The 26,243-nt window shown below is 46.6% G+C and overlaps 1 protein-coding gene across 2 annotated transcripts in view; it reads right to left on the bottom strand.

Annotated features, from left to right (window-relative positions):
- The window catches only part of LOC138758440 (collagen alpha-1(XI) chain-like), a 337,229-nt gene that overhangs the window by 126,065 nt on the left and 184,921 nt on the right, over positions 1-26,243 (bottom strand). For both annotated transcript variants that reach the window (XM_069927352.1, XM_069927353.1), the window contains 11 exons: positions 25,018-25,062; positions 21,539-21,592; positions 20,166-20,210; positions 18,512-18,565; positions 15,179-15,286; positions 14,447-14,500; positions 9,451-9,504; positions 8,361-8,405; positions 7,970-8,023; positions 4,451-4,495; positions 1,950-2,003 (listed from right to left, as the gene is read on the bottom strand). In XM_069927352.1, the coding sequence (XP_069783453.1) occupies positions 1,950-2,003; positions 4,451-4,495; positions 7,970-8,023; positions 8,361-8,405; positions 9,451-9,504; positions 14,447-14,500; positions 15,179-15,286; positions 18,512-18,565; positions 20,166-20,210; positions 21,539-21,592; positions 25,018-25,062 (612 nt within the window). The remainder of the gene's footprint in view (positions 1-1,949; positions 2,004-4,450; positions 4,496-7,969; positions 8,024-8,360; positions 8,406-9,450; positions 9,505-14,446; positions 14,501-15,178; positions 15,287-18,511; positions 18,566-20,165; positions 20,211-21,538; positions 21,593-25,017; positions 25,063-26,243) is intronic.

Below are 26,243 nucleotides of genomic sequence, written 5' to 3'. Positions count from 1 at the left end.
AGACTTGGCAATGATGGCAGTAGGTGCCCTGATCCCTTGTTCATATAGTTTATATTGATGTTCTATCAACCTTTTTGTTTCATTGCCCCTTCCAATGGATCCCATACTTGGAGATCACAATCCACGACCAAACTCCTGGGAGGTGATCAAACTCTGAGACACCCACCCTCTCTTCAAAAACACCTCACCACTTCCATCCAGGGCCACTCTCTGCAAGACGACTGAGTGTACCATTCACCCTCAGATGGCCATTCCCCCACTCCTGACGCCGCACTCCATCTACCCTTCGTGCACCTCAAGATCACTTCCTCATCTTGAGACCACCCCCAGCGACATGCCCACCATCAAGACCATCACCCCTTCTGAGACCACATCTCATTACCCTCCTCTCTGCCAGACACCCATCATAGATCATCCCGCCCTCCACTGAAGCCCCCTCCCTTCCCCCTTTCCCCAACAAAGTTGATGGTGGAAAACTTTTCTGAGCAGCCTGACTGATTCTTCCCCCATTCCAGGGATGGTTCTCCTGAATAAGGTTGACTCCAGTGGGTTAACCTTGACCACGTGCACCAGTCGCCTACCAGGTTCATCTACCATCCAGTACATTCTCACCAACAACATCCTGGTGCCAAGTGAGGGAGGGACATTCACCACCACTACCCTCAAACTCTCATTCACACTCTTCCCCCCCCCCCCCCCCCCCCCACCTGATGGAGATGTAGCACACATCCCAAATGCTGGTTCCGTCAGCCGCCATCTGAAGAACCCCAGTGAATCAGGAGCAAAGTTTCCGAGAACTAGAGGAAATAGCAGGTCAGGCAGCATCCCTGGAGCTGGATCATGCTCTGCCCTCCAATGCCAAGCACGTCTCCGGGAAGTCAGAGAGGCCATTAAGTTCAGATCCTGAATTATCAATACCCAGGTTCACCAGAGACTATTCACTCTTGCTTCAAAGACCTGTGGGCACAGAGCAAGGGTCGGTTCAAGGTGCAAGGGATTTAACCTCGAGTTGTGGGCACTATAATGGTGTTGTGCTAACCACTGAGCCCTTGGGTGGGTCTTGAGCTTTCATTTGGGTACTCAATATAGAGTTCAATAATGATGATAATTCTTCCTCTGTTCTGGTTTTGAACTCACTTAAAACAGTTGGAGCAGTGGTTAGCGCAACTCCGTTACAGCGCCAGCAGTCTGGGCTTGAATCCGGCGTTGTCTCTAAGGAGCTTGTATATTCCCCCTGTGTCTGTGTGTGGCTCTGTTTTCCTCCCACCCTTCAAAATGTACGGGGGTCGGGGGTTGTAGGTTAATTTGGTGTATTTGGCCAGCATGGGCTCTTGGGCCAGAAAGGCCTGTTAAATTTAAACTCAAATCCCACACCCTCTGTCACCGGCTTTCCCAGAAAAGGAGGTCACGTTCCAAAAAAAAGGGGGTAAAGTTAAACGTATGACAAATGGGACGCTAGGATTTCCTCTCATCCTTCAAATCACATGAGGGTGATGGTTAGTTGGGTGTAATTGAGCAGCATGGGTTTAAAGGTTCGTGATACTACATTTAGAATGTAACGTACATGAAATTCTTTAACTCTGTCTTTACCGTAAGGCAGACAGAGAGTCACCACTTTGTCCAGTGGCCCTCACATAAATGAGGCCCCAGCAAGGAATGAACTCGCGACCCCTGGTTTACACGACCACCAAGCTATCAAAGCCTCAGATATCTGGGATCAGCTATTACTGTGCTGTAAATAAAAATGTTTAAAAAAACCCGATCTACCTTCAACCTTTCTCAGTCCTGATGAAGGTTGTCTCCCTGAAACCAGAAGATCCATTTCTCCTCCCAAGGTGCACCTCTTCAATTTCTAAGGGTGCCCACGTGTTCACGGTTAAAGAACCCGACGCATCTCGCAACCTCCCCCAATCACCACCATCAGGGAAAATCAAAGCAAGCTTTCTCACCGGGGGTCCCTTCGGCCCTCGGAATCCTGCTGGCCCTTGAGGTCCCGGAGGTCCCTGAAGAGAGAGAGAACAAAAAAGGCAGATGATGCCACAAGGTACAGTTCACATCCAAAAATTCAGACCCGCCTGGGGTCTTGGGTCGGCCCGGATTTTTGGGTTAACCGGATTCTCGGGCAGTACTTTTAAAAATCGAATTTAAGGAGGAAATATTTTTGTAATATTTTATTCAATATTTTAATATATTTAATAATGATACAAAATATCAAGAGAACCCCTCTCTCCACCCACTCTTGTTAAACTGAGAAAAAAAACAAAGAAAAAGGGAAAAAAATTCATCCCATTGTCAGGGCATACAGTAAAACATATAGAGATGCAATAATCCCACTGTGTTAAAATCTTTACAGTAGCCAGTAGTGATCGTAGCCCTGTATTGGTGCCAGTGGGGTACCTGTATGCTCTAAATAGGGCTGCCAGATTTTTAGGGAGGTGCTCTATCCCTTCCTGAGATTGTCTGTGACCTTTTCAAGGGGGTTGCAGCTGTTCATCTCTGAAGACCCCCTATCCATTAGTAGATGGGAGCCAGACTTCCATGTTACCGCTAGGCACTTCCTAGACGCATACAAGGGAATTTCTGTGACTTTAATTTGAGAATTAGTTCGTGATCTATCCACTTTGGTAAACTCCTCAGAAGACAAAGCTCTGGGTCTACTGGAAGGTGACTCTTGGTTGGGGCTCCACAGAGATCATAAAACACATCTCTGATAATTCAAGTGTAATTTCTGTGGGGTGAGGTACAGCTGATGGAGAAAATTATAATGGACCAATCCATACCTGGCATTAATAGCAGCCAACAAGCTTGAATATTTTTGAATTATTTTCAAAATCAGAATTTCCTTTTTTTAGATTAACTTGTTAAATATGGGCTTAAACATGTTTGTCATCGATCATATCATTAGATAGAACACACTTTATTTAGATCAAGGAATCGTCTAATATAGCTTACTTATTTTCTATTCATATGTGTATGATAAGACCTGTTATTTGTTTTATTAAAGACTTTGTATGTAAGATTTATATTCACTAAAAATATTTTTTTTTCAAGATATGAATGCAGAAGTGTTGACTTATCATTTCGATAAGGGATTCTTTTTTCTTCTCCTTGCCAAACAGCTTCAGTGGGTTTAGATTAGTGGTTCTCAACTTTTTTGATTCCACTTACATACCACTTTAAGTATTCCCTATGCCATGGGTGCTCTGTGATTAGTAAGGGATTGCTTAAGGTGGTATTTAGGTAGAAAGAAAAAGTTTGAAAACCACTGTTTTAATCGTCCCTAATGGACTCGTTATGTGCATGGTTTCATAACTCCAAAGGAAATGGGCCAATAACAATCCTTCTCAAGCAAAACATTTCAATATCAATTGGGTCTAGAGCAGTGATTCTCAACCTTCCCTTCCCACTCACATCCCTCCTTAAGCAATCCCTTAGTAATCACAGAGAACCTAAGGCATAGGGATTACTTAGAGTGGTATGTGAGTGGAAAGAAAAAGGTTGAGAACCACTGGTTTCGATCTTTTTTTTCCACAATAAAATGTTACTCCAATATAATTTGTTTAATTGAGAATGTGGGGTACCATGGATGAACTCATACTATTTTTTGGCTTTCAATATGCATTCCAATGTACTCTGTATTTTTCGATGCGGAATTTCGATTTTAATTTCAATGAAAGTATTGAAAAAGAAAAAAATAATAAAAAGGAAGAATAAAGAAGAGGTGAATTTTGACATTAGCAAAGACAGCAGGCTTCATTTATCAAATCGACCAGTTCTAAAGCAGAAGATAAATGGCCGCTGTGCGTCTGTGGCACTTACACACGCACACAGACAAAAGCCCGCTAAATTTTAAAAGTTTGAAAGTTTTCAAATAGTCCAGAGTCTCCATGGTCCAGATTTTTGACATTGGACTTTTGGACTGTGAAATGCTCCTTGGAATTCCCCAAGAGTCAGGACACAACCCGGATCCCGATATCCTGCCTTGGAAGGAGTCGTACACTCGAGGTGATCTTGTAGGTGTTTGCCCTTGGTGAATCCACCTCAAGTCCTCGATTGTTCTCAACCCTTGTAAACTTTGGCTCAGCAGAACTTAATTTGCTGTTACGGATCCCCTCCTCGTTTCTGGAAAAACACTCCTAACCCTTCTTCAATTCTAGATGTGTGCACCAATCCCTTGCTGTTTGAAAGGGATAAGAGCATGGGCTTCCTATTGATGACACCAAAGATTCTGATGGCACTAAGGCTACTGGCAGTGAAACCAAGAATGGGCTAACGACTTTGTCGCATCTCGATGCTTCAGCTTATAAACTTCCACCTGGGGTTGGAACCCTGTCTCCGGCCACAAACCTACCCACGTTCCGGGCCCCCAGTGCCTCTGGAATGATGGAGACCATTATGTGCATAACACCAAGATTGGGCAGAGCAACGATTTTCATGTTCAAGACCTTACCTTTTCACCAGGAACACCTTGAGGACCATTAATGCCAGCATTTCCCTGGAGAAATATGGAAGTAGCAGCAGTACATTAGAACACAGAACATGGATCACTACAGGTCCTTCGGCCCTTGATGATAGGCAATCTATATAAACCTATACAACAATCTTGACAAGGGGTGGGCAACTTTTTTTTTAATTTATATTTCATGTTAAGTATTATTTATGCCAGTAGTTTTTAAACTACCCCCCTAAACTCACATCCCACTTGAAGCAATCCCTATGCTAGAAGTGCTCTGTGATTAGTAAGGGATTGCTTCAGGTGGTGTGTGAGCGGGAAGGGAAGGTTGAGAATCACTACTCTCGACCCAATTATTACTGAAATATTTTGCTTGAGAAAACTTGTCATTGGCCCATTTCCTTTGGAGTTATGAAACCATGCACATAATAAGTCAATAAGGTATGATTAAAACAGTGGTTTTCAAACTTCTTCTTTCCACCCACCTCCCACCTGAAGTAATCCCTTACTAATCACAGAGCACTTAAGGCATAGGGATGGCATAGTGAGTGGGAAGAAAAAGTTTGAAAACTACTGTTTTAATTGCCCCTAATGGACTCGTTATGTGCACGGTTTCAGAACTCCAAAGGAAATAGGCCAATGACAATTTTTCTCAAGCAAAATATTTCAGTAACTATTGGGTCTGGAGCAGTGGTTTTCAACCTTCCCTTCCTACCCACACACCACCTTAAGCAATCCCTTACCAATCACAGAGCACCAATAGCATAGGGATTGCTTAAGGTTGAATGTGTTTTTTTTATAAAAAGTTGCCCACCCCTGATCTAAACCTTCCCTCCCTCACACCCATGACCCTATATTTTTTCCAGCATCCATGTGCCTTTCTCTTAAATGTCCCTGTTCTACCAGCTTCCACCACCACCCATGGAAATCCATTCCCGGCTCCTACAACGTCCTCCTAACATCTCCCCTAAACTTTTTCATCCTCACTTTGTCTAGATGTCCTCTGGCATTTATGAGGAAAGAGGACAAGAAAAAGAAGCAGGCCATTCAGCCTGTCGAGTCTGGTCCGCAAATCCACCCTGAGCTAAAATGTTCTCACATCCAGTTCCAAGGCCCACATGTGGTGGCAAGGAGACATCAGCCCTGTCACAAGATAATCTGACTTGTTTCTATTCACTGATTGTTTTTCCTTTTAATCAGTTATGTAGCCAAAGATCCCAAAATAAACAGCTACTGAAGGTAGTGTCCTTAATATAGATCATTGTGTGAAGAATAGTTTTGAGAAGCAATATTTTGGATAAAATTTTTTATTCTGATGGTGCCCACAGGACTACTTGGCCTGCATTCACTCCTCTGTAAATCCAAAGCACACTCCATCAAAACTGTTCTTTAATTCACGAGGAGTAACGCTGGTCAAAAGGGCACAACCTCTGCTATCCAAGCTGCATCCTGAACTCCACTGACATCTCTTGCAGAGTTATTAAATGTTTTATTTTATTTTTTTTAAGTTTGCTGTTGCTAAATTTAGACATACAGCATGGTAACAGGCCCTTCCAGTCCATGAGCCCGTGCCGCCCAAATACCCCAATTAACCTGCAACCACCATAAGCTTTGAACGCGGGTTAACTGGAGTGCCCAGAGGAATCCCAGGTGGATACGGGGAGAACATACAAACTCCTTACAGACAGCACTGGATTCGAACCATGGCCGCTGGTGCTGCAACCGCTACGTGATCTATACAGCCTTAGCTGATGAGGCCTGTATGCCCAAGAGCTTCAAAAGATATTTGGACAGGAAAGGTGCCAAATGCAGGCAATTAGTTCCAGCAGGCAGCATGGCTGGCAAAGAGACAATTTCTGTGCAATGTTACCCGATGCCATCCTAATGAAGTTCAGGAAAATGAGAGGAGATCTCACTGAGAGGTGATGCAGGAAGGATGTTCCTCGAGGCTGGCATTCTCTGGACAAGCAGGTTAGTCTCAGGACGCAGGGTTGAGGTGAGGTGAAATCTCTTCAGAGGACGGGAAAACTGCAGAACTCTCTACAAGGCTGCGGGCAATGAGTTCCTGGATGTATTTAAGATAGAGATTTCAACGTGCTGAAAGAATCGCGGATCTGAAACACTATATTGAGAGGGGAGGTCAGTGCTGATTATCATGACCGAATGACTCTGCTGCTACAGTTAGTCGAGTGGCTGCCTCTGCAACCCAAGCTGCGCCCTTGCGGAGTTTGCTCACTCCTCCCTGTGACCACGCAGGTTTTCCCAGGAGGCTCTGTTTTTCAGAGCAGGTCCCACACAGGGAACAGACACCTTCCGCCCACACCGATCTCGATTCTAGTTCCACCTGCCTGCACAATGTCCGCATTCCTCCACTCCCTTCCTGCATCTTAACTAAATTAAATTTAGCCGCATAGCTCAGTAAAAGGCCCTTCCAGAGCACCCATCCATGCCCCCCCCCTTCCCACCAAACCTTACAAACCCCGTTCACTATTTGATGGGTGGGAAGAAACGGGAGCACCCGGGGAAAACTCACGCAGCCACGGGGAGAACATAAAACTCCTTACATATAGCACCAGATAATTTGGGTCACTAGCATTATAAAAGATTTTTTTACCAACTGTTATGTTCATCGTGCAACCCAATACTTCCCCTGGCAATAACCTCCTGTGCAAACAAAATCTTGCCTCATCAACATTTCCCGTTAAACATTTTCCTTGAAGCCTTAAAACTGCTGATCCGCACTATCAATGACTCTACAGGCTGAGTGAGGAATGATAGGTTTTAATACACACTAGATTTCAGCTGGCCCAAATGAATAGAAGGGGGTAGGGAGGTCGACCTTATGGCCAGGTCGCAGGAGGAGGGTCTACAGGGGATGGAGTCATCAGTGGGTGGGCCAGCCACTTCTATACATATCACCACATCTAGGCCTGCCTGTGTACGATCTTCCCATCCTGGCAGACGTCTCTGACCTTCCGCCCTCCCTGCACCCTAAAAATGTGTTGGTTGTTATGTTAGGTTGTAAAATGGGCCCAGTCTGTGCTGGCAACTTGAGAGGAAGGGGGGGGGGGGGGGGGCAGGAAGAAAGCAGGTTTAATGAAGGATTGAGGTTAAGGGGTGAACTTGGGCCGTCGGGTTTCCCTGCCGCAGGACTTGACTAGAAGGTGGTCCAAACCAGCACCAGTGAGGGCAAGTGTAAATGAATAACAAGTGGATTGACAGTGTGTGCCCGAGAGCAAGGAGGGAATGGAATGGCCCGGTGACCCTCAACATAACAGCATGGTTAGCGCGACGCTATCACAACTCCAGCAACCCAGATTCGAATCCGGCCGCAGTTTGTACATCTTCCCCTGACCTTCATGGGATTCCTCCAAAGTGCTCTGGTTTGCCCCCACCCTCTAAAAATATTAAGGTCAATTGGGTGTAGTTGGGCAGCACGGGCTCGTGGACTGGAAGGGCCTGTTATTGTGCTGTATGTCTAAATTTAAAAAAAATTAGTTGCAACTAATGCCTTACCTTAGCGCCTGGTTTTCCTGGCGATCCTCTTGGCCCTCTCTCGCCTCGCTCCCCCTAACAATAAGAAAAATAGAAGAAAGTGAGTTCTGTTTTACCAGCACCCCTCGATTCTTCTTTAGTGAATGCACTCACCAAGCAGCAGTGAATGGAACCCAACCCCCACCCCCCACCCCAGCGAGGGGGGAGAGGGAATCCAAACAGAGAGTGGAGAAGGGGATTGAGTGAGGGAGTGGGTGAGTGAGGGAGGGCGTGAATGTGGGAGGAGATGAACGAGGGAGGAGGAGTGAGGGAGGGGAAAGCAAAGGGGGGGCATCGATGCAGGCGAGACTGAGGGGGGTTTAGAAGTGGCCAGGTTAATGTCCGAACTGGGACATAGAATGTTGATACTCACCATAGGCCCCCGCGCTCCTTGACTTCCTGCAGGACCAGCTCTACCCTGGCACCAAATTGGAAGAAATACTTTGTTACTGCATCATGAGTTATTCCTTTCTCTCTCTCTCTCTCTCTCCCTCCCCCTACATATCTGAGTCCCTTTCCTTCTTTTCCCATCCTCTTCCCACCACCCCCCCAATCTTTCACTCTCTCTTCCCACCTCACACCTACCCCTGCCCCATTCCTCCATCTTTCCCCTTTGAACAATGCAGGGCAAGGTGCGGGGCTGTCCTTCAATTGGCAAATGGCTTCATCTGCAATGGCATTGCCTGCCACCAGAGAAAGCTGATCTTCCCCAGTGAGAGTGTGTATTGTGAACATAGATATCCCTTGACATTCGGAACCATCTTTCTATCCTGCTCCTCAATCTTTAAAAATGGGACCACCCTTTGAAGAGACATGGCCTGGTTCTTTTCTCCCAGATAAATTTTATTCCCTGTAGCATAGAAGAATGAGGGGAGAGGTATTCAAAATAATGAGGGGAATAGATAAATGCATGTAGGCTTTTTTTTTCCCCCACAGACTACAGGTGAGATTAAAAACCAGAGAGATAGTGGAGAAGTTTAAAGGGAACTTCTTCACACAGTGTTAAGAGTGTGAAAAGCCTGCAGATGTGGTGAACACTGGCTCAATTTTAACATTTAAGATAAACTTTGGTTGGTAAATGGATGGGAGATATATGGAAGGGGTGCAGGCAGAATAAGTAGTTCAGCACAGACGAGGAGGGGCTGTTATCTGTGCTGTGTTGGTCCATGGTTCTATGATAAGGTCTGAATGGCTTCTGTGTGCAGAGGTCAGTGAGAGTTCTTGACCGGTGCCAGGATTGGATCAGTAGCATCGCTTTGACATTGGGTTCCATAAAACGGGTCGACAGGTCTGATGAAATGCATCATTCTTCTCACTTGCAAGCCCAGGGACTGTGTGCCTGGGAGCGGCCCAACTTAACAATCCCCACTGGAACCTTTACTCCCAGAGACGCAGCTTTCACTCCGGAAAAAAAGAAAAATAGACCAATATTCAGACACTGAGCGAGAGCTCGACACACCTACCCTCCTACCCTTTTCTCCACTTTCACCTGGAGGTCCCACGAAGCCCACCGAACCCTGGCGAGGAGAAAAGAGAGAAAAACCTTCAGAACATGAAAGATAGATCGCAAGAGGATATAAGGTTCGGGGCTAAACAAGAGAAGCTGGGGTCAAGCTCAATGCACAAACTCAATCACTTCTCAGCCACAATCTCTTCTACCCTCCCACCTCTTACCCATTTCCCTGTGTTCTGCTCCCTGCCCCTTCCTTCCTTTTTATTTGGGTGCCTGACCCTTTTACTTCTAAAGCAGAAGTCCAAAACTCCGTTTACCAGAAATCCGGACCACCTGAAAATCCAGACTTCTTGATAACTCTCAAACTTTTTAAAATTTAGCAGGCTTCTGTGTGTGTGTGCCTGCATAAACGCCACAGATGAACAGTGCCTGCATAAGCGCCACAGATGAACAGTGCCTGCATAAGCGCCACAGATGAACAGTGCCTGCATAAGCGCCACAGATGAACAGTGCCTGCATAAGCGCCACAGATGAACAGTGCCTGCATAAGCGCCACAGATGAACAGTGCCTGCATAAGCGCCACAGATGAACAGTGCCTGCATAAGCGCCACAGATGAACAGTGCCTGCATAAGCGCCACAGATGAACAGTGCCTGCATAAGCGCCACAGATGAACAGTGCCTGCATAAGCGCCACAGATGAACAGTGCCTGCATAAGCGCCACAGATGAACAGTGCCTGCATAAGCGCCACAGATGAACAGTGCCTGCATAAGCGCCACAGATGAACAGTGCCTGCATAAGCGCCACAGATGAACAGTGCCTGCATAAGCGCCACAGATGAACAGTGCCTGCATAAGCGCCACAGATGAACAGTGCCTGCATAAGCGCCACAGATGAACAGTGCCTGCATAAGCGCCACAGATGAACAGTGCCTGCATAAGCGCCACAGATGAACAGTGCCTGCATAAGCGCCACAGATGAACAGTGCCTGCATAAGCGCCACAGATGAACAGTGCCTGCATAAGCGCCACAGATGAACAGTGCCTGCATAAGCGCCACAGATGAACAGTGCCTGCATAAGCGCCACAGATGAACAGTGCCTGCATAAGCGCCACAGATGAACAGTGCCTGCATAAGCGCCACAGATGAACAGTGCCTGCATAAGCGCCACAGATGAACAGTGCCTGCATAAGCGCCACAGATGAACAGTGCCTGCATAAGCGCCACAGATGAACAGTGCCTGCATAAGCGCCACAGATGAACAGTGCCTGCATAAGCGCCACAGATGAACAGTGCCTGCATAAGCGCCACAGATGAACAGTGCCTGCATAAGCGCCACAGATGAACAGTGCCTGCATAAGCGCCACAGATGAACAGTGGCTGCATAAGCGCCACAGATGAACAGTGCCTGCATAAGCGCCACAGATGAACAGTGCCTGCATAAGCGCCACAGATGAACAGTGGCTGCATAAGCGCCACAGATGAACAGTGCCTGCATAAGCGCCACAGATGAACAGTGCCTGCATAAGCGCCACAGATGAACAGTGCCTGCATAAGCGCCACAGATGAACAGTGGCTGCATAAGCGCCACAGATGAACAGTGCCTGCATAAGCGCCACAGATGAACAGTGGCTGCATAAGCGCCACAGATGAACAGTGCCTGCATAAGCGCCACAGATGAACAGTGCCTGCATAAGCGCCACAGATGAACAGTGGCTGCATAAGCGCCACAGATGAACTGTGCCTGCATAAGCGCCACAGATGAACAGTGGCTGCATAAGCGCCACAGATGAACAGTGCCTGCATAAGCGCCACAGATGAACAGTGCCTGCATAAGCGCCACAGATGAACAGTGGCTGCATAAGCGCCACAGATGAACAGTGCCTGCATAAGCGCCACAGATGAACAGTGCCTGCATAAGCGCCACAGATGAACAGTGCCTGCATAAGCGCCACAGATGATCAGTGGCTGCATAAGCGCCACAGATGAACAGTGCCTGCATAAGCGCCACAGATGAACAGTGCCTGCATAAGCGCCACAGATGAACAGTGGCTGCATAAGCGCCACAGATGAACAGTGCCTGCATAAGCGCCACAGATGAACAGTGCCTGCATAAGCGCCACAGATGAACAGTGCCTGCATAAGCGCCACAGATGAACAGTGCCTGCATAAGCGCCACAGATGAACAGTGGCTGCATAAGCGCCACAGATGAACAGTGCCTGCATAAGCGCCACAGATGAACAGTGCCTGCATAAGCGCCACAGATGAACAGTGGCTGCATAAGCGCCACAGTTGAACAGTGCCTGCATAAGCGCCACAGATGAACAGTGCCTGCATAAGCGCCACAGATGAACAGTGCCTGCATAAGCGCCACAGATGAACAGTGGCTGCATAAGCGCCACAGATGAACAGTGCCTGCATAAGCGCCACAGATGAACAGTGCCTGCATAAGCGCCACAGATGAACAGTGGCTGCATAAGCGCCACAGATGAACAGTGCCTGCATAAGCGCCACAGATGAACAGTGCCTGCATAAGCGCCACAGATGAACAGTGCCTGCATAAGCGCCACAGATGAACAGTGGCTACAAGCGAACACACTTGCTGACTTTATTCTGATTTAAAGCTGCTCATTTTTGATAAATGAAGCATGCTGTATTTGCTAAAGTATCAAAATGTACTTGTTCCCCTCTTCTTTACTCCTCCATAAATTTGAATTTTGAAAGAACTGCCCAAAAAATCCAGAAAATCTAAAGTGACCCAATACCCGGGCAGGTCTGGATTTTTTGGGTCCATCCAGGCCCAAAACATTGGTTTACCCTTTTACTTCCCATGGGCACTGCATGACCGCTAAGTTTCTCCGGCACATTTTTGTAGGGCGCGCTGTGCTCCAACGAAATCAGATGCATTTGTCAAAGTTAAGAAAGTCCAGAGCAAATGAGGGTCGTGCGATCGATGAATTTGGGGAATTCACATTAAGATGCGAGGCAAAAAATTAGGAGATTATTCAACTCATTCTATCAGGTGGAATCCATTCCCACTGCCCAGTTCCAGTATGTAGAATATAGAACAGCACAGGACCAGGCCCTTCGGTCCATGATGTCTCTGCTCGTGTGATGCTATAATATCACACATGCGGGCTGCGATGATGCAACCACTGGCCGCACTCCTACCGGCCTACTGTAGGGGGAAACCATGGTACCTGGGGCTGGCTCCACCTGCCGGCTGTCAATCAGCGGCCTGTATCAAGACTCGAGCTGGCCCCTTTGGGGGACTGTCAGACACATGGAGCCTGCAAAGATGCTGAGACTGGTGTGTACAAGTTTAAGCTAATTAAAGCCTGTTGTACAGTCTGTGGACTTTGCACTAAAATCATTCACACAGATGACCCGCCCCACCCCGAATTTCCACCTATATTGTAGGTTTTGAGCTCTACTCCCTGTATAAGACTATCCCAAGGCCACAGTTAATATAACTAGTGTCTGAATATTGAATGTAACTATTTACTCTGCATTCACAATATTTTAAAAGCAAATTTTAAAATAAATTAAGCCATTTAAAGGCTATAAAGAGATGACTGCGGTCAGGCTGGGTGGATGGATCTTGCGGGGTAGCACTGGGACTTCGCTGTCAAGCTTTGGATTTTATACTTGGAACAGAAGAGGCCTGAGATTTGGTGGTTTATAAAAAGGCGAGCAAGGACAGCGAGGTCAGGCAACTGGTGAACATCGACGCAGTTCACCAAGGGAAGGGAGACGAGAGGCTTTCTCACCCATTGTTCAGTGGGAATCATTGCCCACAGCGCTGGGCTAAAGACCACCATAACAGTCCCTACAGAGCCTGAAGATTTATGGTTTGCCAGGGTGCGGTCTCGATACAAGGGATCAGAGTGGAGATGGAAGGAAGTTCCTCATCCAGTCACTGGTGAGTTTGGGGAGTGCATAACCCCCAAGGGAATTGTGGAGGCTGTTACTGAACATGCCATGTTAGAGATCGGTACATTTGTTTCTGCTCTTCAGGGAAGCAAGGGACATTGGATAGGCACTGGAAGGTGCATCATAGAGTATCTATTGTTCCTTGGTCTCATCAGATAGAGCAGCCAGGACAACTCATCCTCCACAGCAAATTTAGGGTAGTATGTAGTCGAGGGCCAAATAGCCACTTATTTACTCTGCATTTTTGTGATGTTACACTCCAGGAGATTTTGGTTTGGTGATCCAGAATGAACTCTGATCAGTTTTACTCAAGGTTAAACCAAGGGAAATAAAATGTCAAGGAAAGGGGAGAGAGGGGGTGGGAGAGGGGGAGGGGAAGGTTTGAGGGGTAGAGAGACAAAGAAGGGAGAGAGAGGGGTGGGGGAGAGAGAGGGGGGAGGTTTGAGGGGTAGAGAGACAGTAGGGAGAGAGGGGTGGGGGAAGTTTGAGGGGTAGAGAGATAAAGTAGGGAGAGAGAGGGGTGGGGAGAGAGAGGGGTGGGGGGAGAGAGAGAGTGTGGGGAGAGAGAGAGTGTGGGGAGAGAGAAGAATGAAGGAGGGTGGGGAGAGAGGAAGAGGGGTGTTAAATCTCTGTGAAACTTGGGGGGCTTCTTAAATAACACAGAGATGCAAGATTCAATTAACAAAAGAGACTTTACTTGCTGATGCCTTCTACCATCTCAGGAAACTGTTCACTCATATATAGAGTGAGAAGGGTGTATTCTTTCATGGTTACAAAATAGTTCACGTTATCCTTACTATATAACAAGGGGAGAGAAGGAAAATGAGAGAGAGGGAGGGGTAGATAGAGCGGTGGGGGAGAGGGAGGGGAGGAGAAAGGAAGGAAGGGAGAGGGACAGAGAGGGAGGAAGAGTGGGATGGTGTCTGACAATATTCCTACCAGCAGGAGTGCAGCTTTTCAGGAAGATGGCTCGCCTTCTCATGGACATTTCAGATTGAGAGATAAATGCTGCCTTTGCTAAATGGATAAATGAGAATATTCCCACAAAGATGAACTCTGACCCTCACTAACCTTTGGCCCCTTTCGTCCTGGATAGCCCGGCAGGCCCGGAACACCCAACTTTCCCTGAAGGTTAAAAAGAATAGTTATTCAATGAAGAGTACCAGAAGATCCAAGTTGTGTGTTTTAAAAACAGTTCAAGAGGTGAGTTCATCTGCCAATGCAGGTCAGGAGCCTTTGTTCAACTTACACACCCAATATAGTCAACACCCGTGACCCTCTTCTCCGTGTCCCACACACGGGAGACCCTTGACCCTGGGTCCCACACACGCGAGACCCTTCAGCCTGGATCCCACACACCCTTGACCCTGGGCCTCACACATTCATGACCCTTGACTCTGAGTCCCACACAATTTTACCCATGGTCCCACATATCTGTGATCCTTGACCCTGTGTCCCACACACCCGCGACCCTGGGTCCCACACACCCGCGACCCTGGGTCCCACACACTGTAACCCTTTGCCCTGAGTTCCACACACCCATGACCTTTGACTCTGAGTCCCACATATCTTTGATCCTCCCACACACCCATGATCATGTCCCCTGGGTCCTCCACATCTGTAAACTTTGACCCTGGTCCCACACCCATGACCCTTGACTCTGGGTCCCACACACTCCCCATAATCTCCTGCACCCCACACGGCCCTGCACCTGGGTAACACACAAAACATAGTTGCTTCCTGTTGTCTGGTACATTGAAGAATGAAATCATAATGTACAGAGGCCAGGAAGCGCAAGCTGACCTTTTCACCGGTCTGACCCCTTGGTCCTCGCTGGCCAGGAGGCCCCAGCTGACCTTTGAACCCTTCCAGCCCATCTTCACCATGTGGACCCAGTAGACCAGCTTTACCCTACAAGCCAAGAGAAAGGTCATCAGTAGGCACCATCGCAAGAGCTCGTGCTTCATGGGCATGTAGTGTTGCATCTCAGCCACAAGGGGGATGCATTGCGCCTCTGTCCCGATTTCCAGGGTTAACCAGTCAATGCACAACAGCCCATGGTTTGGGCTTGAATTGCATAGGGGATCCCAAATAAACACTGAACTGTCCAAAAAAAACCCACTGGATTATGAAGAGTTTTCTTTGTAAACACTTTTCAGTGTATTTTATAAATTTTGGGCTGCTGATCACAAAAATCACCTTAAAAGTTTCCTATCACGTTCCGTCTTTGTTGGCAACTATAGAACACCAAACTACATCTGGCTGACTGACAACACGCTGACCAAAACCATGATGTGGAACATGATACTGAAAATTTATTTTCTGCATTCGCACTTGGACGTCTTCCCTGCCGGTCTTGGCACTGCCAGTCACGAACACGGTGAACACTCGACCATGGAAAAGCGGGATCAGGGGAACTGGGATCCATCAAGGCCGGCCGACTACTGTTGGACACGACACGAGAGGCATCAGATGCTGAATACAGACAAAAATCAGCGGCAAAACATTTTTAGGTCAGTTGAATTAGCGCAGTGTGTCAGCGTTGTGATGTGATTAAACAGGCTAAAAGTAAAAGTTAATTTAGTGTTTCTCCAACTTCCGACGTGACGCAGCAAATCTGAAATGATCTTTGTGTTCAGCTTGAAGTTGTCCATCATAATCTCCCATTTGTTTTTTTTCCATGTTGTCCAATGTTACCAACTCTGCCCCAGATATGCCCCAGACTCAATAAGAGGTTAATTCTGTTTAAAAACACTCAGAACACCTCCCAACTCTTATAAACATAGCAAATATTTTATTGAAAATTCTCAAGAAGCATTTTACCACAAAAGGTCAAAAGGCAGCTAGGGAAGTCACAAATAGCACTCAGATGCATCCAATACACCTCCGTGCTGGAGAAACTCAGCAGGTCACGAGGCATCGATAGGAAGTAAAGGGTAACCAATGTTTTGGGCCTGAGCCCTTTGTCAAGGGAGATGCCTGAATAAAAATGTTGGGGCGGAGGAGAGGAGGAAGGACGGGTAGGGGGAAGGAGTAAAGGCTAACAGGTTAGAGGTCATAGGTGGGCGGACAGAAGGGTGGGATGGTCAGTGTAGTGGCAGGCACAATGCTGTTACAGCGCTGGCGATCAGGACCAGAGGTTTAAATCTGACGTTTGTCCGGTCTCCCCATGTCTACGTGCGTTTCCTCTGAGGGGGGGGGGATCTGGTTTCCGTTCAGATAGGGACCAGGCTTGTAGGTCAATTGGGTGTAGTTGGGCAGCACGGGCACCTGGCCCAAAAGGGGCCTTGCAGTTTGTCTAAAATCTAAGAGAAGATCCTGACAAGTGAGAGAGGGGAGGGGGAAGCTCTCTAAATGGAGAGGGAAGGGAAAGGGGTGGGGAGCTGGAGGGAAGGAGATGGAGGGATAGAGAAAGAGAGAGTCTCGGGGGGCTGAAAGGACCAGTCACCATATGTTTGTTCAATAAATGAAAAAAAAGGAAATTATGGAGAAAAATAAAGGATTAGAAGATCCTAATTTGTGGTTTTTAGCTTCTATGCAAGTGAAATAAATTCTTGAGCCACCCAAGACCCAATGTAGAGCTGAACAGAGCAGGGCCATGTAATCCAGAATTCAAGCAACCAGGAGCCTCAACCAACCAGCAAAAATATCACGGAAAATAAATAGGTAAAAATATACAGAATTGGCACGCCTCACCATTAGTTCGCCAATCACATAACACGTAAACCCAACCAACAAGAAAATTCACTTTCCGACATCCAACAACCCTCATAGATGCCGGACACCAGGGGTTTTTTAACCAAACTATGGTATTGTTAAGATTTGTTTTATTTTCCCGCCTAGTCTTCAGAGGTAAAGAAGGGGCAACGACTTTCAGATTTCTACCCGTCAGTTGTGCAGGGTGCTACATGAGGGACTCTGGAAGTCCATGTCTGATCATTATCAGTAGCCCATTTCTCCCTCCATTGAATACCTCCAATTGTCCTGGGTCATGGTTTAAGATAAACCACTTGTAGGACTTGGTTCGGCAATGAAGTATCGGAGGTTAGCTCAAAATTTAACCCTTTGGACTCCATGTCCAGGACTCACTTTATGCCCAACCATCAGCTGGTTTATACTCTAGTTTACCCATGGACCCAGTCTGGAGTATATATTCAAAAAGGTAGGTTAATTGGGGGTAAATTGGACACACAAGCCAAAACGGCCTGTTACCGGACTGTATGTCAAAATTTAAATATATGTTGAAATGTTAACAATGGCCAAAGGGTTAAGAGAAGGATGGGTAGAGTTTGGAAGAATAGCGGAATTAGGGGTAGTGACGAACAAGTTATGACCTCGGACAGATCATCAGTGATCTTAATGAAAGGGAAGACAGGCTCCCCGAGCCAGATGGCTCCTATTTCCCGCACAGCAAACACTCACAGGTTTGTTTGGTTAAAAAGATTGTGTATTTTGCCCGAGATTGCAAGACTGAAAATTAATTGCGTGGGAGATGGTATAGTTATAAACCGTGAATTAGCAGAGATACCAAACTAGGGCCAAGTCAGGGGAAATGACCTTCCCTTGGAAGAGCAAACTCTTTTGTCAGGTGTGGACCTGGGCTGGGTGGACCTGGGTCTCTCTGTGGGGGGTAAGGCTGCCCTGCCCGGTAACTCATTGGTAGCACCTGGCTTAGGGTGAATACCTAAACGTTTGGAGGCAGCTTTATCCTGGATGGACAGAACATGGTTCCACCTTTTCCGGGATCAGCAGATTTTCTCTAATTCCAGAATCAAAGGAACGATTCGGTGCTGGACAACTTCATGACTTTTGCAGTCATTGTTTTAATACTTTTAAGTTCAATTTTAACAAAAATATAATGGTGAGAGATCAGGGGGAAGGGGTGGCAAGGGGGGCTGCGGGAAGGAAGAGGTGGGGTGAGGAAGGTGAAGGGAGTTGACAGGTGAAAGAGGAAGGGAAAAAAAGGGGAGAGAGGGAGGGGAGAGAGGAGAGAAGGGGAGAGAGGAGGGGAAGGGAAATAAAATGATAAGACAGTGGTGCGGGAAAGAGAGCATACTTAAATAACAACAAAGCCCAAGAATAAGTGAGGAATGAAGATTGTCTGCCTTCTGGCTCGTAACCACACATGTAACTTACCCGATCGCCTTTGGGGCCCATGTCGCCTTTATAGCCAGGAAATCCATCTTCCCCCTACATGGAGACAAATGTGACAAGCCATTGATTAGTCTGGTGAAGAACACCTGCCTGCAGCTCAGGAGAACTCTGCAAGAAGAATGAGCTCACTACTATGCCAGTCAGATGTCTCCCATCCAATCCTGCTCAGAAAGTTTAGGTGCCTCAGAATGACACAAACTCTCACCTACCCTTCTCTATCTTGGCCATCCATATCTTGCTTCAGGGCCAGTCTAGTCCTTGTTGACCAAGGCTACCTCCTTTCCAAAATATTCGGAGGCTCTTCAGCCCATCCATTCTATTCTAGCACAGAAAGCCCTCTGATACTGCAGCAGTTTTCCCTACAACATTCCCTCCTTCCCTGACTGCTGGGTGATCACGTCCCTCCACAGACCAAAAGAAATTCACCCATCCAGACAACTTATTCATGGTAGTTCAAATGATGCACTGGCTCTAAACAAGACGCCATGGTAACAGATGAACATCTCATTGCTGATAACTCCCATGATGCACCGGCTCTGAACGAGAAACCATGGCTATGGGCACACACACCGTTCCTAGTGGTTCCCATGATGCACTGTACAGTTGAGAGACCATGAAAGGACGGCCATTTCCATCATGGGATCTCTTCCTTCACACACCATAAATGAACAGCCAGGTAGAGGTGCTCCCCTACTTACGGTGGTCTGACTTACAATTTTTTTGAAGTTACGATGGTTCGAATCCGTACTGTCAATTTCGAATTCCGATCTCTCCCTGTGCTTGTGATATGCGGTACTCCACTCTCTCGCGATGCTGGGTGAAGACAGCATTGTGCGGGAGTATCGTACAGCAATACCCTCTCGCCAGGCTGACTCAACCATGCTCGCAGCCTCTGCGGCGATCACATGAACGAGCGCACAACCCACCACGTCTACTAAATGCCCAAGTGCATCTCCTGCTTCTGGTAATAAGAAACTGCGAGAACTGACAGGCAGGTAAAGGATGCTCTTGACTGCTACAGAGAAATTTACAAATGAAACGAAGAAACAGTCTGTCCAGTCAAAAATGGATATCTTCCTGAAGACGACGATGCCTGTTCAACCATCAACAAGTGTCGATGCCCCAGGACCTCAAACAAGTGTCGATGACGTAATGCATTGTTCGAGTATCATCAGGAGAGAGTGAAATTGATGACCCTGTTGCTTTAGCATCTCCACCATCCAGCAATTAATTTTAGTTCAATGCCCCAAACATTCTTCATGCCCAGTGTGGTTTCAACTGTGTACGTTAATGGCTTTTCTCAGTGTGCAAAAAGGATATTCTATATTATTTAAAAAATGGTCAGTGCCACTTTGAATTCTTTCAACACAAATTTTTCGATTTGTGATGGATTTGCCAGAATGCAGCCCCATCTTACGTTCAGGAGCAAGTTACCACCACTGATTGTGCATTGCTCTGGGAGGTTTCCAAATGCCTCACCCAGTCCAAAAGCCTTTCCCCAACAGGAAATTCAGAAGGTTCCGGCTAGAAAGGAAGATTATTCTGCACCAGTGGCTGAGGGCCATCTCCAGGTGAGAGAGAGAGAGATGTCCGTGCTGGGATACAGATTCTACAGATGGTGTGGGATTGTCCTCACCTTCTCGCCCTTGTGCCCCTTCAGCCCTCTGAATCCGTCCGCACCCTGAAACAAACAAAAACAAGGTCAGAACATCCCTGGGCAAGGTCTGGGGTTCTGGAGAAACTGACCCATTAAATTCCTGTACTCCCATGGGAGCACCTGGAAGGAACTTCCACTGGCGTAAGTGAACCACACTTTGCAAGTTCAAGCATTTGGATTGGTTCCTGGGTTGAGAAGTCAACCATCATACGAGCCTAATTGAGTTTATTTTTAAGGAGATAACAAAAAGAAATGTATGAAGGCAGCTGGGCAGTAGATGTGGTCCATATGGATTTTAGCATGGCATTTGAAAAGATCCCCCATGAGTAACTCGTTCAGAAAGTCATGACACATGAAACCTTCCCTGTGTGGATTAAAAATTGGCTTGCACGCAGAAAACAGAGAGTAGTAGTGGACGGAAAATATTCTGCCTGGAGGTCAGTGACTAGCAGAATTCCTCAAGGATCTGTTCTGGGACTGCTTTTCTTTGTAGAAGAATGGGTCAGTAAGTTTGTGGATGACATGAAGGTTGTGGATAGATCTGAATGATGTTGTGGGTTACAAGAAGATATAGACAGGATGCAAAGATGGGTGGAATAGTGGAAGATGGGAGGATAAATGTGATATGATGCACTTTGGAAAGTCAAATCTGAAGGCCAAGTATAGGGTTAATGGTCAGATACTTAACAGTGTGGAGGAACAGAGGAACTTTAGGGTCTCTCAAGGCTGCCGGGCAGGTTGATAAGATAGTTAAGGCGGCCTTTAGAATGCTGGGATTCACTAGTCAGGGGATTGAGTTCAAGAGTCGAGAGATCATGGAACAACTCTGGTGAGATCACATTTAGAGTATTATGTTCAGCATCAGTCACCTCATTATAGGAAGGATGTGGAAGCTATGGAGAGGGTGCAGAGGAGATTTACCAGGATGTTGCCTGGTTTGGAAAATAAGTCTTATGAGGCAGGGTTAACAGAGCTGGAATTTTCTCTTTTGAACGAAGTAGGATGAGAAGTGATTTAATGGAGGTCTACAATGTTACAGCACAGAAAACAGGCCTTTTAGCCCTTCCAGTCTGTGCCAAACAATTATTCTGCCTAGTCCCATTGACCTACACTCAGTCCATAATCTTTCCATACGCCTCCCATTCATGTACCTGTCCAAATTTTTCTGAAATGTTTAAATAGCTTTCAATAGTTCAGCTAACATGCATGCACGCGCGCACACACACGCACACCCCGACAACACACACACCCCAGCAATGACACACACATCCCGATAAGCACCTACACACACACACACACACACACACACACACACACACATTTACGTGCTTGTGTATACACACACACTTCACCTTAACACCTCGGACTCCTGGATATCCCCTTGGACCCTGTGCTCCCAAGGGACCCTGTAGAAAACAAACCGTGTTATATTTCAAAAGATTATTTTTTTGGCCATAATCAGAAGCTACAATTTAAAAATAGAAATTTAGGTCATTTGATCCTTTTGTAGAATAGCTCTTGATTTCAAAGAGCTTTCCAGAAGCTCTGAGCTGAACATCTTGACCAAATGGGCAACAATAGGTGACTGACAGATTCTGATCAATCGGGCCTCATTTCCGGTTTCGTTGCTTCTGAGGCCTGCAGCCACTTTTCTGGGACGTTTCTTGATAAGCCACAGTTCCACTGACAACCTTTCCCTCAGGGAGGGTGTGCATCACTTCACACTGGAGTTGTGCATAATACTGGCAAGGTCAGCAATTATTGTCCATTTTATTGCCATTGAGAAGGTAGCAGTGACCCACTCTCTTAGACTACACTAGAGTTCCAGGCAGGAATATTTCCAAATCAGGATGGTCCCTTTCAAGTTTATCATCAGCTGATTGTACATATAAACCGACGAAACAGCTTCTCTCTGAACCAAACAAAAAAAAACACCTAATACACAGTGCATAATGACTACAAAAGTAATCAAAGTAAAATGGATATAAATATTTGGGATGATTTACATGGTTACATGACACTGTTCAACAATCTCACAGCCTGTGGGAAGAAGCGCTATCCTGGCCTGGCTGCCCTGATTTTGATGTCCCTGCACCTTCTTTTTGATGGTAGTGGGTCATAGATTTCCTCATCTCCAGGCCACAATCAGTGAGGATTGGTAAGATCATCTCCTCCACAATCTCCATCAGTACTGGAGCACCACAGGGCTGTGTTCTTATCCCCCTGCTCCACCTATGACTGTGTGGCTCAGTACGACAATAACACCATCTACAAATTTGCCCATGATTCCACGGTAGTGGGTTGTATAAAGGAAGGGGATGAGTCAGCATACGGGATGGAGAATGAAAACGTAGCTGAATGGTGCACCAACAACAACCTTGCACTCAATATCACCAAAACTAAGGAGTTGATTGTTGACTTCAGGAAGGGAAAACCAGAGGTGTACGATCCAGTGGACATTGGGAGATCAGAGGTGGAGAGGGTGAGCAGATTTAAGTTCTTAGGAGCCACTTTCTCAGAGGAACTTTCCTGGATCCAATGCACCAATGGCATCGTGAAGAAAGAACGTCAGAGCCTCGGGAGTTTGCGGCTTTGGCGTGACACTATAAATCCTGGCAAGTTTGCACAGAGGTGTGGTGGAAAGTTTGCTGATCGGCTGCAACATCTGGTCTGGTCTGGGGATATCAATACTCCTGAGCATAAAGGCTCCAAAAGGTAGTGGACACAGCCTAGGACATCACAGGCAAAACCCTCCCACTACTGAGAACATCTACAGGGAACGCTGCCATCAGAGGGCAGCCATCATCAAAGACCCTCATTACCCAACACACGCTCTGTTCTCATGGCTGCCAACAGGAAAGAGGTGTAGGTGCCACAAGGCTCTCTCCACCAGGTTCAGGAACAGCTGCTACCCCTCCACCATCAGACTCCTCGACAACAAACTCAATTTAAGGACTCACTTAAGGATTCTTACTTATGCACCTGATTTTCTTCTTTATTCTCTCTACATTGCACAGTCAGTTCATTATCTGTTTACAGTTCCTTATTTGTTGACCTAAATATGCTGGGTACAGTTTTATTTGCAAAACCAATAAGAGGTAATTCTGCCGCACCCGCAGGTAAAAGGAATCACAGGGTTGTATGTGATGTACTCTGATAATAAATGTGGAACTGAATCTGAAGATACTGTGCGCTGGATGGAAAGGCTCTTCTATCATTCTTTGTACCCTATTTAGACAAGGCACCCAGTAAAGAGGAAAGGGAGGCCCCAGTGAGCTTCTCAGCTGTTTTAATTATCCTCTGTATTGATGCTTTGGAGCTACTGTACCACTCAATGATGTAGCCAGACAGAATGCACTCAAGTGCTCCTGCGAAAGGTTGTCATGATGGGGGCTGGTAGAACATCTGCTGCTTTTCGCTTTCCTTGGTCCCAATGGGGCAGCCTAATGACCACTTGCCATTCGGGTGAAAAGCACCAGAAACTTGGTACACCTTTAGTGGAGCAAAGGGAGATTAAAGGAGAGGGGCACCCCAAGATACTGTCGAGCTTCTCCATGGAGCTAAACTACTTGACGCGCTTGCAGCGTATTCGACCGCATTTGGGATGCAATCTACGTGTAGATGGTGGAAAAGCTCTGGGGCATTGAGGTGAGGTATCTCTGCAGGGAACACAGCCTCTAAGGGGGCAAAGAAGTCCATTTAAGATAAATTTGGAGCTTGCCCAGTGGGACCAAACCCTCCCTCCGAAAATTCAATGAGCTGAATAGCCTTAGTTTTAGAGGCAGAAGCCCCCTTCACACGTGCATCCCGTGAATCGGCCGTCAGTGTCCCGGAATAGGAATGGGGGATTGGCCTTTCACATTAGGCCACTCCTAACTGGGATACTGAACGCTTTCCAAGGGTTTATCCCCAGCGTTTGCAATTGCCTGCTTACACTTGCCTGATCTTAACGTCTGCAGACGCCGGCCATTGTACTAGGAGTCGAGGCCGAAAATCTCCGGCATGAGGTGATGTCATCTGACGCCAGGTTTGAGCAGATTTTGCTTTCACACTTGCCACCTTAAAGGCCGATTGGCGTTCGACTCCTGGGATCAGTGGCAAGTGGGAAAGGGGCTAGACTTTAAGGTTACGTGACAACCAGAGATGCAGAGTTACATGTTCTTGCCAGGAGAATTTATGTTTGAAACATTGAAGTCCTGCAATTGTCATTAAACAAAGTTGGTGGAAAGAACAGGGAAAGGGTGACATAATTAACATAGCGGTTAGCGCACCAGCAATCTGTAAGGAGTTCGTATGTTTGCCCTTTGTCTGCGTGGGCTTTCCTCCGGCTGCTCTGGTTTCCTCCCACCCTTCAAAACGTTTCAGGTTCATAGGCCAATTGGGTGTATTTGGCCGGCACGGGCTCGTGGGCCGGAAAGGCCTGTTACCATGCTGTATGTCTAAAAAATATACGTACACAGCATGGTAACAAGCCTTTCCGGCCCGCGAGCCAGTGCCGCCCAAATACACCCAATTGGCCTACAATGTCAGACCATGTTGAAGGCTTGGAGGAAACTAGAACCCAGACAGACATGGAGGAACGCATAACCTCCTTACAGACAGTGCGGTATTCCAACCCAGACCCGATTGCTGGCGCCGTAACAGCGTTGCACTAACTGCTATGCCAACTGTGCCATTTCTAAATTAAATTAGCAGCTCTCCAATTTGAAGTAACTTTAAACTGAGGGTGACTTACCCAAGCTATAATTGGCCCTGCAGAAAACCCATTCCCTAACGAGCTCATCGGCAGCCATCAATACCCATTACCCTAACCAGTCAGTGAACCACTCACCATGTTCCCCTTTTCACCTGCTGGTCCTTCTCGACCGGGATGGCCCTGTAAAACAAACGATAGTCATTGCATCAATCTAATCCATGAGTACAGCCTAAAACAGCTGGGCTCATCCTGTAAACCAGCCGTTCTCAGCAATTCTTTTTGCCGATGGCCCCCTTAGGGCCCCCATCCCTGTAAAGCAGTCAAGTTTAGTTGGTCTCTTCTGTTCTTTATGTAGTCGGAAGAGAAGAAAATGTTATTTGATCAGACGTTGGGCCCACTCATGGATTATTATCATTATCTGAGGACTGAAGTGGTCTGGATGCTCCAGGGATTCCCCGTCTGGTGTCTGGGGGCCGTGATTCAATTGATATTTGCAATAAATACTAATAACCCTGTTTGGAGGGATGAGGTAGGGATGTTAGTAAAGGGGAGGGGTTTAACTACAGATTATGGATCATATCACAGATCAACACAATCACTTCAGAGATGTATAAAATATCTTATGGAATCAGAATTTATTGTCACGAACGAGTCATGAAATTTGGCGTTTTGTGGCAGCGTCATAGAGCAAACATTCATAGAAGGGAATTTTATGTGTACCATTAGTGTAGTTTTTGATTTAATATTATTTTTGGACATAGTATGAGTTATGATTTAATTGTTTAATTATTATCGTTTATAGAATTTGATGTCCTGAACAAAGTAAATTATTTAATAATTATGGTAATGCTTCTAATTTACAATTGATATGCAAATGAAAAGATTTGATTTATGTTATCATTAGTTTACCTTGCATAAATGGTTTTTATTAAAATATTTTAAAAAGACATAAAAGAACATTTTATGATTTCAGTCTGTGGACCCACTTAAATGTGCTGTGGCCACAAGGCTGTATGACCCCCCACTCCTGGAGAACAGCTGCTGTAAACCATTCTGTGCATGGTAGTAGAAGAGAACAAGGAAAAATGTGCAGATCATTGAATTATGATTCCAGTTAATAAGGTTATGGATCACATTTTCCCTCCACGCCACTTTCCCGCACCAACCCTTCAGAACATCTAAAAGTGATCCATCTCTGTATTCAGTATACTCAGTGGCTGTGCCTCTACTCAGCTCTTCAGTGGAACTTTTCAAAGATTTACTAGCTCCCCACCCCCCCCATCCTTCCCTGTTCTCAATTGCCAGTACCCTGTGGGAGGGTCTTTGAGCACAAACTGCCTGCAGCCTGCGTGGGTCCTTCA

The sequence above is a fragment of the Narcine bancroftii genome, chromosome 3 (genome assembly GCF_036971445.1).
Source record: "Narcine bancroftii isolate sNarBan1 chromosome 3, sNarBan1.hap1, whole genome shotgun sequence".
Lineage (NCBI taxonomy): Eukaryota > Metazoa > Chordata > Chondrichthyes > Torpediniformes > Narcinidae > Narcine > Narcine bancroftii.
The sequence above is the reverse complement of the archived record's forward strand: the minus strand, read 5'-3'. Positions and strand labels throughout refer to the sequence as shown.